The sequence below is a fragment of the Polypterus senegalus genome, chromosome 7 (genome assembly GCF_016835505.1).
Source record: "Polypterus senegalus isolate Bchr_013 chromosome 7, ASM1683550v1, whole genome shotgun sequence".
Classification (NCBI taxonomy): domain Eukaryota; kingdom Metazoa; phylum Chordata; class Cladistia; order Polypteriformes; family Polypteridae; genus Polypterus; species Polypterus senegalus.
In genome coordinates this window covers 27,854,599-27,869,645 of record NC_053160.1, presented here as the reverse complement: position 1 = coordinate 27,869,645, position 15,047 = coordinate 27,854,599, and the positions used below count along the sequence as shown (strand labels likewise).

The 15,047-nt window shown below is 35.1% G+C and overlaps 1 protein-coding gene across 1 annotated transcript in view; it reads right to left on the bottom strand.

Annotated features, from left to right (window-relative positions):
- ap3b1a (adaptor related protein complex 3 subunit beta 1a) overlaps positions 1-15,047 on the bottom strand; it is a 344,324-nt gene that overhangs the window by 192,101 nt on the left and 137,176 nt on the right. Inside the window, exons 12-13 of the mRNA XM_039758392.1 lie at positions 4,547-4,609; positions 2,362-2,494 (exon numbers count right to left, since the gene is read on the bottom strand). Coding sequence (XP_039614326.1) covers positions 2,362-2,494; positions 4,547-4,609 — 196 coding nt within the window. The remainder of the gene's footprint in view (positions 1-2,361; positions 2,495-4,546; positions 4,610-15,047) is intronic.

Genomic DNA, 15,047 nt, shown 5'->3' with positions numbered 1-15,047 from the left:
CAGGCTTCTCCAATCACTTCACTAAGGAATACAAACATCACTTGTTCATAAATTGAAAAATAATCAGATTAAATATTGCATTATTCTGCAAAGTGCACCCTCTAAAGGATAATTTCATTTCAGCAATTTAAATTTGAAAAGCCTGTAACCAACAGGAATATACTTGTAGGAGTTTTTAATTGCTAGATAAGAACATGCTAACAGCTTTAGTTTATTGTTAAATTTAAGTTTATACTGAAAGTTATTTTATATGAATTAGAGAGGGGTATATTTTGACATAATCTTTTCTACACTTGTCTCTTCTTGTTATTTCTCAATCCCATAGGTCTCACATTTCAAATTCAATTCAGATTCACTTCAGATCATTGCAAATCCCAGCAGCATTAAAAAATTAATTATACTTAACAATAATATACCTGCAAACAGTCAGCACTGACTTCAAAGATGAATAAACATTAAGTGAGACATACGGATATTTTACATACCACATGATAAACCAAAGTAAAAATCAATATTAGCTGTGTTTCATGGAAATACTTCTTGTGAATGGGCAATTTCTTCATTTTACTTATTAATTTTTAAGAATACTTCTAAATTTCATCTTATACCGTTTTGAAGCAATTTACTCTTCCTATGCTTTCTAAACTAAACAGTCCAGGAAATCCCTCATATATTCAGCTCTAAAGTTTATATAAGACACTGTGTAAGTGTTTAATCCAATTCAGGGATTGTGCAGTATTAGGCACAAGGCACAAACCAACCCTTGATCAGGGCACCAGTCTATCACAAGGCCCACTCACTCATTCATTCATTCATTCATATATACACACACACAAACATATATATATATATATATATATATATATATATATATATATATATATATATATATATATATATATATATATATATATATATATACACAATATGTCAATTTAAAAGAGCCAGTTAACCTATTAACCTTAATATGCATATCTGTGGAATATGAAAGGGAAAACTTGAATATTTTGAGAAACACTCATGTAGACACAAGTACCAGGTGCAAACTCCAGGAGAGTAGACTCAAAGTCAGGACTATGGGATCTGTGAAGCAGCAATAATAGCCACAGTGACATCTTTTTTCTGACTTGTTTTGTTTAATGTCGGACTAAGTCTATCTTGGTAGTATCAATCTCAACTCGCAAATCCACTGCAGGGAATGAGGATCTTTCCAACCTGCCCCACAACTCCCCTCCATGGTACTCTAGTTTTCTATCAAATCTAAAAGATATACATATTATGTTAGCTGGCAGCAGTAAACCTGGATCTGTACATTATTAAGATGAATGCAGAAAGCACCATACCCACACAAATATAAGGATTCTGAGATTGATTCTCTTAAAGTTGCTAGGGAGAAGAACTAACCATGAAACCAAACCAGTGTGCCATTTTTACATCATTGTCAAAAATGCTGTACTCCAGGCACCACACATCTATTCATTTCTTAACCTACTTTTTAACCACACTCACTTATTATCATATATGGAGAAGTGTATTACTTTATGTGTTATATGATACTATTCACACTACCAGTCGAGTTCAAGTAATAGAATAATTTAAAAATATTTGCTATCTCTTGTCCTACATGTACCTTCACCACCATTCTTCAGTATCCACGTGTATTGCAAATTCTCTTGACAGAACCTCCACCTTCTTGAAAGCATTCCCATAGACTGCTTTTCAGACGCTTCCATTATTTTTCAGGCACTTTTCTTGTCTCGTGTCCCATTTTATACATCCCATTCTTGAAGTCAACTCTCTCCACATGCCACCTATACCTTTTCTGCTTCTCTTGTGCTTCACACTAGCACTACCTCTTTGATTGCATCACAAAAGCCAAGCTGACCAATTAGATCGGTCTGAAGGACTGGACACATACAGATCTTAGAGTTTTATTATATAGTAGATACAGCCTTGCCTCTGTATTGTACTTATATTGTGTAATAAATACATTTCCTCTCTCTTTTACTTCTATTATTTAATACTTTGTGAGAAGATACTATATTGTACTTGTGACCAGGTACATAAAGCAGAGCGTTCTCATACAGTAGATCGTTTTTTAGCATCCCCTGTTGCTCTCATTTGGTGTACTAAAGATGTCTTAACTACTAGCCAAATACAACCCATTTTATCAGAAATATATACCATTTATCTTTAAGTACTTCAGGTACCTTTACAGTTTACATACTGTAACACAAAGGGACAGACTTGGCACATGCTTGATATTACATTAATTTCTCATATTTCTTAAATATTCGTAAGGAACCAGTTCCTGTTCCATCTTAATAACAACATAAAAAACTTGTACAAAGAAAGTCCTACCATTTCCATTTGACAGTAACAGAACAAGTCCATTTAGGCAGGTATCAGTCACTTCTGTAATATTTGTTGCACATCTTCCAATAGCCTGAATTGTGGCAGCGGCAAAAATTTTATCTTGACTCTTTACGTATGTCTGTAAAAAAAGATTTTTTTAAAAAAGTTTTCAATTATTTGCATACCATAAGGCTTATCAAGTTCTTGAATTGTAAGAAAATATTTCTGAATATTCAACATTATTAAAGTGTAGAACACTACATCACATAAATAAAATCTATTAACCTTCACAGTATCAACCAACTACAGAGAACTTGAACTAGTTCCTATTTCTCATCATAAACGGCAAGAAAACAAGACTTCAAATTACGCTGTAAATGATTTTTACATTGCCCCAATCATTCATGCATCTGTTTTCTTTACTTCCTCAAGCCCACACAAAACTGAACAGAGCCAGAGACTACTCTAGCAGCCAAAGACTGAAGGCAGGAAAAAGAACTGGATTGAAGTCACAAACACACTCATTTCAACTGTGTAAACATTATGTCTTGGGAATGTGAGAGAAAAGTGGAATCCTTAAATAACACACAACTGTTAACCCACAATCACTTATCACTAACCTCTTATTCAAGAAAAGCCAATGATACCATTTAAACACATCATTCAAGTAATTTAACAACCGTAAAATACTTGTAGATATACAGTGAATTGCAAAGTTTATAGCAATTAATCAGGTATTTGTTTCTAAGTAAAATGGAAAAAAAAATTACATTTACATACACACAACAAACAAGACTTCAGTTTTTTAAATATTTAAATGCAAGAAGTAATTTTCTATAGATATAGAGGCTTTATTAATCCCAAATGAATAATAAAACACAGAATGTTACGAGAAAAAACTGTAGGTACAAAATGCAAAAAACAACTCAAAGTAAGCAAGAACAATGATAGCAGAAATGACCTTGAATAATGTTCTCTGCAGCAGCACAAAGCTGAGCTCCAGTGGCAATGCTAAGCTGAGCTTTTTTCATTGTTGACATTATTTCCAGGAGAGATTTGTGCTATGGTATTCCCTTCGATCTTTCCACATTTTCTAAAACTATTCTCAGTTTTTTGTGTTGAATATTTAAATTCTTTTAATTTAAAATGTTTCATTTTTTGTTTTATATCAGAGATAATTTTCAAAATAGCTATAATTTAAAACACATCACCAAACAACACGCTCTCTACAACAGACATAAAAATAATTGGAAGATAAGATTTATACAACACTTTTAGAATGCTACTTGGAACTCAATCTCTGAAGCCTTAAAACTCAAAAATGAATGGAGAAAACCTAATCCAGTTTAAACATTAGCATAAACTTTAGGCGTTTGTAGTGAAAAAATAATACTCTTGCTAAATATTCATGAATTTCAGAATTCATGTAAAGTGTGAATATGAGGCAAACAGTTCATATGATTTTAAAAAATAGCATACCCCTTTTTTTCCATTCTCCTTTTCAAGCGAGAAAAAATTAGAATAGATGAAAGTGGATCAAAACTGATTTTAATTACAACTCTTATCTAGTATACAGAATCAAATCATATACAGTATACTTGCATTAAGTCTTGATTCATTAAAACCAAAATCTTAGTTTCCTCTTTTAGATGACTTTTCAAACTATTGCTGCAGCCACTCTCGCTTAATTTTAGTTTTATTACATTAGACAGTGATTTAAAATGCCCTGCCAGAGATGCATGAAGTGGACAGCTAATGAGTCAACAATAATATTCTTGTATATAGGAAGACAAAAAATTTCTTTACATTTTATTTAAATTCGCATTATAAGAACTGAGAGCTATGGGACTGAGAAATAACAAGAACAGACAAGTGTACTAAAGATTATGTCAAAAATACACCCGTCTCTATATTTTATACAAATGTTCTTTCTAAATCTGCAAAATAAAAAACACAAAGACTTCCTTGAAAAACAGGAATTTGCAAGTGCCCAAAAATAAACAGATAAATAAAAAGCCGTCTACAAATATCCATTACAAAAACATATCCTTCAACCTTAAAAAAAATTACATAAACCTGATAAAAATGGACTAATTTTATAGTATAAAACATTCCTTTAGCTTACACTTGTTATAATAAAAACAACCTGACCTTTTTACATTCACTATTGAAAACAGCAAATTCCTCTCACCTGAAATTCCCTGAGGATCGTAGAAATATTAGCTTCATTTGCTAAATTTGTCAGGATTTCCAGCTGCAAAATAAAAATAAAAAGACAAAGACTAATATAAATATGATAATTACTTACTTAAGTCCAATATTTGCATTTCAGATTACAAATTAATAAAACAATGGAAAACCAAGGCAATGTTATGTTCCTACCTTAAATATGTTAATTTAAAGTGGCAAGCTCTGTAAAAAAATTTATTTGCAAGCTATTATAATTCAGAAATGAAAATACCCATGCTTAAATTTCTCCCCTCCACATTAATTGCAGGTTCATGGCACAGTTCATTATATTTAGTGTGAAATCCATTAAATCAAATGATAAACTTTTCATTACCTTTTTTATCTTATGGTTTCAAATTGATCTTCCTTATTTGCTACCTTATTCTGAATGTATACATCAGATTGTCTTTGTTCGGTATTATGCTTCTTCATAGAATGTTCAATTATAGTGAATGATGATGAAACTAAAAAACTAAAATGTTGCCCTCTTATAAACTTACTATATGTTGCTAAAGTTTGTGAAGGTTAATAAAATGTACAATACTATTTCTATAAACTATCATTTTAAATTCAAGTTAAAGAAAAAAAAAATCAGGATCTAGAAGTAAGAAACAAAGAAAAACAGATAAAGCACACAGTTAATTAATGATCAAATAACAATTAGAATTATTAAGTGTGTTAAATTCTTCACAACTCTTGTGGGAGGACAGAGGAGTAGCTAAAATGTGCTTAACTTATTGCACACTCTCATTTACAATGTGGCTGTCATAAATCACTTAAGATTTCTCCTAAATGTTACTCTCAAAGTCACATTGAGCCGCTTTCTTCATTTCTGTTCTATTTCCATGTATTTTTTCCTAATACTTGATGCATATAGGCACTACAATCTGAGAGACACCAGGCCATTGAATTATTCAGCTGGGATGCAAGGGAATCCTGAGTGAATATGAATTATTGTCAAGTTTATTTTCATGCATACACAGTAAATGGAAATACAATAAAATTCCTACTTGGATGTCTCCTTCAAGGCAAAAACAATAAAATTTTAAAAAAGAAATGCACACAAAACAGATTCATATATATATGAATATATACTCTGTATGTATATGTATGTGATATATATATATATATATACACATATATATATATACACATATATATATATATACATATACATATTTATATACATATTATATATATATATACATATATATACATATTATACATATATATATATATATATATATATACACACACACATTATATATAAAATTAATATATATATATACAGTATATATATACAGTATATATACAGTATATATATACGGTATATATATATATATATATATATATATTGTGGAGAGCAGCTGGGGGCAGTACCCAGCCGGGACTACACCTCCTCTGGATCATGAAAGGCCAGCCGCCCTGGCTGGTATGGGGACCACAGGAACAGAGCATGGAAGCTCAACCCTAAAGGGGCCCATGGTCACCGCAGGGGGCACTCAGATGCCTGAAAAGCCATGGACGTCAGCACTTTGGCAACACCTGGAGATGCTGGGGGAAGGAAAATCAGGGACACCTGGAGTGCTTCCGGGTGCTTGTGCAGCACTTCTGCCACACCAGAAAGTGCCACCGGAGACTCAATAAGAGGCACCTGTAGCACGCCGGGTGAAGATAAAAGGGGCTCCTTTCGTGAGCTGGATTCGGGTGGAAGAGGACGAAGCCTGTAAGGAGAGGAGTGGAGGCGGTCAAAAGAAGAGGCACTGAAGAAAGAGGACTGGACTAAGGGTGATTGGTGCAGGGGCACTGGGTTGTGCGTAAATAAATAAATATGAATAAAGAAGTGCTTTGGTGTAAACCATCTGTGTCTGCCTGTCTGTGTCCGAGCTGCTTTCTACAGTATATATACAGGGAACTAAAGTATTTTTTTACACAATTCCTTTATTTCAGGGGCTCAAAAGTAATTGGACAAATTAAATAACTGGAAGTAAAATGTTAATTTCTAATACTTGGTTGAAAATCCTTTGCTGGCAATGACAGCCTGAAGTCTTGAACTCATGGACATCACCAGATGCTGCATTTCCTCCTTTTTAATGCTTTACCAAGGCCTTTACTGCAGCGGCTTTCAGTTGCTGTTTGTTTGTGGGCCTTTCTGTCTGAAGTTTAGTCTTCAACAAGTGAAATGCACGCTCAATTGGGTTAAGATCAGGTGACTGACTTGGACATTCAAGAATTTTCCACTTCTTTGCTTAAATAAACTCCTAGGTTGCTTTGGCTGTATGTTTTGAGTCATTGTCCATCTGTATCATGAAACGCCTCCCAATCAATTTGACTGCATTTAGCTAGATTTGAGCAGACAGTATGTCTCTGAACACCTCAGAATTCATTCGACTGCTTCTGTCCTGTGTCACATCATCAATAAACACTAGTGTCCCAGTGCCACTGACAGCCATGCACGCCCAAGCCATCACACTGCCTCCACCATGTTTTAAAGATGATGTGTTATGCTTTGGATAATGAGCTGTTCCATGCCTTACTTTTTTCTTGCCATCATTTTGGTAGAAGTTGATTTTGGTTTCATCTGTCCAAAGAATGTTTTTCCAGAACTGTGCTGGCTTTTTTAGATATTCTTTAGCAAAGTCCAATCTAGCCTTTCTATTCTGGAGGTTTATGAGTGGCTTGCACCTTGCAGCGCACCCTCTATATTTACTTTCATGCAGTCTTCTCTTTATGGTAGATTTGGATATCGATATGCCTACTCCCTGGAGAGTGTTGTTCACTTGGTTGTGAAGGGGTTTCTCTTCACCGTGGACATCCAGGTCTTTTTGCATTGCTAAGTTCACCAATGCTTGCTTTCTTTCTCAGGATTTACCAAACTGTAGATTTTGCCACTCGTAATATTGTAGCAATTTCTCGGATGGGTTTTTTCTGTTTCTGCAGCTTAAGGATGGTTTCTGTCACCTGCATGGAGAGCTCCTTTGACCACATGTTGTCTGTTGCCAGCAAAATCTTCCACATGCAAGTACCACACCTCAAATCAACTCCAGGCCTTTTATCTGCTTAATTGATAATGACGTAAAGACAGACTTGCCCACACCTGCCCATGAAATAGCCTTTGAGTAAATTGTTCAATTATTTTTGAGCCCCTGAAATGAAGGGATTGTGTTAAGAAAATGCTTTAGTTGCCTCACATTTTTATGCAATCGTTTTGTTCAAACCACTGAATTAAAGCTGAAAGTCTGCACTTCAACTGCATCTGAGTTGTTTCATTTAAAATTCATTGTGGTAATGTACAGAACCAAAATTAGAAAAAAGTTGTCTCTGTCCAAATATTTATGGACCTAGCTGTGTGTATATAAGTATATTAAATATATATTTTTTGTTTATATAATACTAGCAAAATACCCGCGCTTCGCAGCGGAGAAGTAGTGTGTTAAAGAAGTTATGAAAAAGAAAAGGAAACATTTTGAAAATAACGTAACATGATTTTCAATGTAATTGTTTTGTCACTGTTGTGAGTGATGTTGTCATATATATATATATATATATATATATATATATATCTACATATATACACATACATATACACACACACATAAATCCATACACACATACACACAAATACATATATATATACATACATACACACACATATATACACACAAATACATATATACATACATACACACACACATATATAAACATATATACATATACATACATATCTACATATATACACACACAGCTATTTCGTATCAGTGCAATACGCTGCATTTGTTAAAACGGATGACTCCGCTCTTACGTGCAAGTCTGCGTGGATATTATGAACTATCGTATTTGTTCAAGTTCTATTTAAATTTTAAATAGAAGGAATTTTTATTTAGTCGACAGAAATATCTTTGGTAGGAATGGTAAAAACAGACAGGAATATTATTCGTGAATAAATCAACTCAAACCTTAAACAACTTATAATATTTTGCTCTCCATAAAAATATATCCTGTCTAAATTATACAAGTTAGAAATAAAGTAAACGTTAAAAGAACAAACATTCAAATTTCTTTACTCTTATGTAATTTTATATAAAAAATAAACTTAGATTTTAAATATCCCAAAAGATTTTGCTCTCCATAAAAATATATCCTGTCAAAATTATACAAATTCAAATATGAACATGCTGCATAACAAAACCTGGAAATATAAATAAAATGTGTTCCTTTCAGCAATAACAAATCAAATCATTCAGTTGTCTTTGCTCATATGTCATTTTAGAGCTGGACGCCTGGCATCTTTTTTTGGCCACAAGTTCGTTTCTGTTTGGTGTGAAGTTCTGTGTTGTGGAGATTCTCAGGATGGATTGCAGGTGCTCATCAGTGAGGCGACTCCTGTGTGCTGTTTTGTTAGTCTTTATCACTGAGAAGAGCTTCTCACACAGATATGTGCTACCAAACATGCACAAGGTTCGAGCCGCATGTAGACGGACTTTTTTTGTTCTTCAAAGTCACCAAAGCGCCGTGCAAACTCAGTGCGCAGTGCGCTCAGTTTATCAGCAAAGTGCGATTTGGGAACACCGTAGTGACGACTTGGTTTAACATTACTTGGCAACAGGGAAAGTGGGGCAAGGTGCACTGGTGCATTTGTGTCTCCCATAAAAGCAGCTTCACTTGAAATCACTTTGTGATTGTGCACGGGTTAAAACGTCCGCTGAAGTGTCAGATTCTTATTTAATTATGCTGCTTTCTGTATCTTCTGCATTGCATTCAGGTTACCCTGATGTTTTATCTCATAGTGCCGTCTTAGATTAAATTCTGTAATTACAGCCACATTAGCTCCACAAATGAGACACACGGGTTCAGTAAACATATACTCAGCCTCCCATCGGTTTTTAAAGGCTCTATTTTCAGAATCAACTTTTCTCTTCAGCATCGTGTGAGCTAGCTTCGCAATAACTTGTTCGGCAAGGCGGCTGAAGCGCTGCATTATGGGATCTGTAGTTTATTGTGTTACCAGCGCTTCATATACCCGGCTTTAATAACAATAATACAGTATATAAAATGATCTCGGGCGGATATAATTACACGCCGGGCGGATGTGGCCCGCCCTTGAGTTTGACACATATGGACTAAATAGAACTTGAAAAGATATATTTTTTCAAATGTGATCGCGCAATTCAAATAGAGTTGACGCGCACTACAGCCTGCATCCTCCCCTCGCTGTTACTTTTTTACCGTTCATCTAATGAATACACTGAGTATGGCTTTACCAAAACAATCATTGATGGTGAATAAAGTATCCATTATTCGAGTATGTAGATCGGCATATATATATATATATATATATATATATATATATATATATATATATATATATATATATATATATACCGCGTATCGCAGCGAGAAGTAGTGTGTTAAAAAGCTAGAAAAGAAAAGGGAACATTTTAAAAATAACGTAACATGACTGTCAATATACAGTATTTGTTTTGTGAGTGTTACTGAGTGTTGCTGTCATCAAGGATTTGATTATCATTATTTCTTTCAATCAGGTTCGTATTTGTAGGATGTGTTGTGTTCAAGTTACATTCCGTGTTTGTCAATCGTTGTAAAGATGACAGGTTTCATTCATCGATTCGTTTCTTACTGCATCAATAAACAGCTCGTCTTCTTCTTTATCTGAGACCTGACACACTGCATGCACGGGTTTTTTACACTGTCTTCCTTTATCGGGACATTGACTTTTTCCACCGTGTGCTTTGTTTCCGCAGTAGCTGGATTTATGAATATGCTTATCAGACGCTTCATATTTTTTGCTGCCTTTTCAATTGTGTAATTCGGTTTTTGTTCAGCGCTCTTTGGAACTGTTGCTTTTTATCTGTGCACTGCATCAGTTCACGTGAGCCGCTCGGTGTACATGCATCGAAGGTTCCCAGCTGTGCTGGTGCCATCTCATGCTATGTCCATGGCTGTATTTAATGTTACCTTAGTCCTGGCACTTAAAACTTTCTCTCGCAGTTTCGCTGAGTTTGTGTCAAACACCACCCTGACCATCTCATCTTCCTCTCCATAAACACAGTCCTTCACCCGTGAATATTTAGTGGGAGTTTGCTATTGGATTGCCGCTGACGGACGGCCTTATATGGGCAGGCACTAAATTACAAACGCCAGCGACAGCCTGTCTATGAACTTAATTTAAAGTGTAGGTTTACATCGTGCTTTGTTTCAGTAGCAGAACTCATCAATATGGTTGTATATGTCACTCGCTCGCTTCTTATTGTTTCGCTGCCTTCTCAATTATATAATGCATGTTTTCTTCAGCGCTTTTTGAGGTCTTCCTGGTTTTCTATGTACTGCGTGATTACGTGGGAGGCGTGATGATGTCACACGAAACTCCGCCCCCCACGGCGTTCAAGCTCATCTCCATTACAGTAAATGGAGAAAACAGCTTCCAGTTATGACCATTACGCGTAGAATTTCGATATAAAACCTGCCCAACTTTTGTAAGGAAGCTGTAAGGAATGAACCTGCCAAATTTCAGCCTTCCACCCACACGGGAAGTTGGAGAATTAGTGATGAGTCAGTGAGTGAGTGAGTCAGTGAGTGAGTGAGTGAGTGAGTGAGTGAGTGAGGGCTTTGCCTTTTATTAGTATAGATATGTGTGTGTGTGTGTATATATATATATATATATATATATATATATATATATATATATATATATATATAGTGCATATGTTCGAGGAGAAAGGCAGTTACTCTAGGAGAGCTGGACAGGGCCATAGACGGGCCTTAACCCAACAGCAGGACCAGTATCTGCTCCTTTGGGCAAGGAGGAACAGGATGAGCACTACCAGAGTCCTATAAAATGTCTCTGACCAAACAATCACAAACAGATTTCATTAGGGTGGCCTGAGAACCCAAAGTCCTCTAGTAGGCCCTGCGCTCACTGCCCAGCACCGTGGAACTCGACTGGCATTTGCCACAGAATACCAGAATTGGCAGGTCCACCACTGGCGCCCTGTGCTTTTCACAAATGAGAGTAGGTTCACCCTGAGTACATGTGACAAACATGAAAGGGTCTGGAGAAGCTGTGGAAAATGCTATACTGCCTGTAACATTGTTCATCATGACCTGTTTGTTGGTGGGTCAGTAATGGTCTGAGGAGGTATATCCATGGAGGGACACACAGACATCAAACAGGCTAGACAACGGCACCTTGAATGCCACTAGGTATTGGGATGAAATCCTTGGACCCATTGTCAGACCCTATGCTGGTGCAGTGGGTCATGGGTTCCTCTTGGTGCATGACAATGCCTGGCCTCGTGTAGCGTGAGTATGCAGGCAGTTCCTGGAGGATTAAGGAACTGATACCATTGACTGGCCCCCAAGCTCACTCGCCTTACCTAAATCCAATAGAACACCTCTGAGTCATTATGTTTCGGGCCATCTGGCGCCACCAGGTTGCACCTCAGACTGTCCAGGAGCTCTGTGATGCCCTGGTCCAGATCAGGTCTAATTAGGAGCATGCCCCGACATTGTCAGCCATGAACACAAGCACGTCGGGGCCATACAAACTACTAAGTACGATTTTGAGTTGCTGCAATGAAATTTCACCACAATGGACTAGCCTGTCACATCATTTTTTCACTTTGATTTTTGGTGTGTCTTTGAATTTAGCCCTCTGTGGGTTGCTAATTTTCATTTCCATCAAACGATGCGGCATCCTTTAATTCCTAACACATTACCCAGTCCATATCAGTACAGATATCCAGCATTATTTTTTCCTCATTGATATCTGGGCATTTTCAAAGTGTTCCTTTAATTTGTTTGAGCAGTTTACTATGCCAAGAGCAAAGCATACCCTCATACTTCTGATAGAGAGAGAGGAATATTGTGGTTTCCTGATTATAATTTAATAAAACAATTACATAAAAAGAAACAATAATGAAGCTAAGTGGTGCTTTTACAGCCCAATTTGCTGAGTATCTTTGCAAATTTTTGTTTATTAATAGTCTTAATCAACTGTTCAGCTTTATGTGGAGACAGAATTTATTCAGAACCAAAGGGCATAAGGCATAAATCAGGTATCAACTCATTGTGAGGCATTCACAAGCCAGTCATAGACACATTAGGGATATCTGGAGGAACTAAATGAAATGTACAACATGTCTTTGAGTAAGAGAGAAACACTTGGCTCCTGTAGACAACTAACAAGAACATTCCTACTCTACACACAATACACCCTAACTATGAATTAAAATTAAGGCCCGGGTATTTATCAGCAAGGCTATGGGACATTCCCTGAAGTAAATTCATCATCATAGATGTGGTATTTAACATATTAAATAAAAAAATGAAATAAAATAAGAATTTAATAATAGTCCAGATTTGAAAATTAATCAAGAGTTTTACATTTGGAATAATAACGTAGATCTCCTGTATCAGTTAAAATCCTGTTATAAGCTAGAGTAATACAAAATGTATTATTTCTGTTAAAAGATCTTCATGTGGAAAACAAATTGCACACAATGGCAAGTCTGATGCCCTCGCATGCATGATTAACACACCAAATAGGATATACTGATGATTTCATTCTTAGAGGCAATTAGAATTACCATCCATGTGTTCCAATATTAAGGACTGCAGGTATTTTTATGGTAATATTATTTTATTCACATTTCATTGGCCCCCCATTTGAAAATGCAAACAAGACTGATCACAAATATTACAGTGCAGCAGCTAGAGACCTATAAATTCATTACTGTAGCCATAGTGAGCCATTCTGCAAGTTAATGAGTAGGAAAAGAGACTCTGCGCCCAGTTTTACAAACTCATGTAGAATCAGCTGTGTGGAATGCATTATTATTTATACAACTTGATGAACCTTGAGGATCTAAAAAAAATATATATCTGCTGAATAAAAAAACTGAAAAATGTCTAATAACATGATCACCTGCATTTCTTTGAGAATTTATTTTATGACATAGATCTGCCAACCTATATATCATTAAGCATGATATTTTTTCAATAATTTTAATTTTATACACAATATTTGCTTCATAACCCAAAAAGTATCATTTTATGATTATTTTCCTTAGAAACTAGATATTATCCATTTCTATTTGTTTTCCCAGAAAAGATTAAAACCCCAGTTCTAAACTATCTAGGGGGTCTTATGTGATTCATTATTTAGATCTTATTTGGTTCTTTTGGCATTAATAAAACAAATTATGCTAAACTATGTATTTTTTTTAATATGCAGCATGTAGATATTTTGCCAAATTTAGTGACCTAATTTAGTTTTTGAAAGAAATAAAACTACAATAGTGAAAATACGACTTCTTGGGTGAGATGTTTAGAGATAAAATTTAAAAAACTATACCTACTGTATACCCTAATGTAAGTCGCAATGTAGAAGACACAGTGCACAGTAAGTATTCTAAAAAATGAAGATAATGTACAAAATTAAAGCTACGGTAATGCAACAAAAAATGGGTCATCCACTAGCCACTGATCAAACAAGCAATACCCAAAAACAGGAACTGATTTAGCCCAAAGGAGCAGTTTTATTTAAGGGGCAGTGGAAACAGGATTTTGCACAAGAGTGGCAAAAGGAGGAGATGTTATGTGTGTGTCTATCTAACCAGCTGGAAAAGCAGAATTGTGACCAAAACGTTTTAAATTCAGCCTGGAACGAATATTATTTCCTAATAACTCTGTAGATAGGACTTAGGTAACAGAACTCAGAGATTTTGTGTCTAAAGTAATGGAGATGTATGACTACAAACAAAGTAATATTTTATGTAAATTTTTGCTGTTTTAAGCAATTTGTTCATAATTTATACAGATCTGTTCATAGTTCTGGTGTCCTCGCTGTAAGGTGAAGCAGAGCTCTTGCCTGTACTGTACCACAACACTCTTTGTACACAAACAACTAAACAGTAAAGTGCTTGCAACCATGTTGTCATAAACCTATCTCAGAAATTTGTTTAATAAAATCAACTCCTTTGGTGCTTCAAATTGAATGTATTTAGTAAGTTTTAAGGCTTTGTCATCAAATTCGCAATAATGACTCAATGATCCTATTTTCAACCACAAGAATACAATTTACTGTGGCAAATAAAAATATTCCATGATTGTGAAAAAAACAACTTGAAAATAAACCAAATGTATTGCTTAGGCCGACAAAGCTAGTGTTTACAAAGCTGCAAACACCGATTTCTCTTTTTTTAATATGAGCATCTCTGCTCATATTATTTTTGTATAAATTATTTAATATCAATTTTGGATATACTAACTCTGTATATTTAAAGACCATCTGGTCAAAATGTCAAATGAAAGGATTAGGCAGAAACTTGCTTGCTTGTTGTACACACTCGTACAAAGAGCATTCATTTAAATTAAAGGATAAAATTAAAAGGACTGAACTCATAAAAGCAGTTTCTCTTAATTTCAGAAGAGGAAACACATAA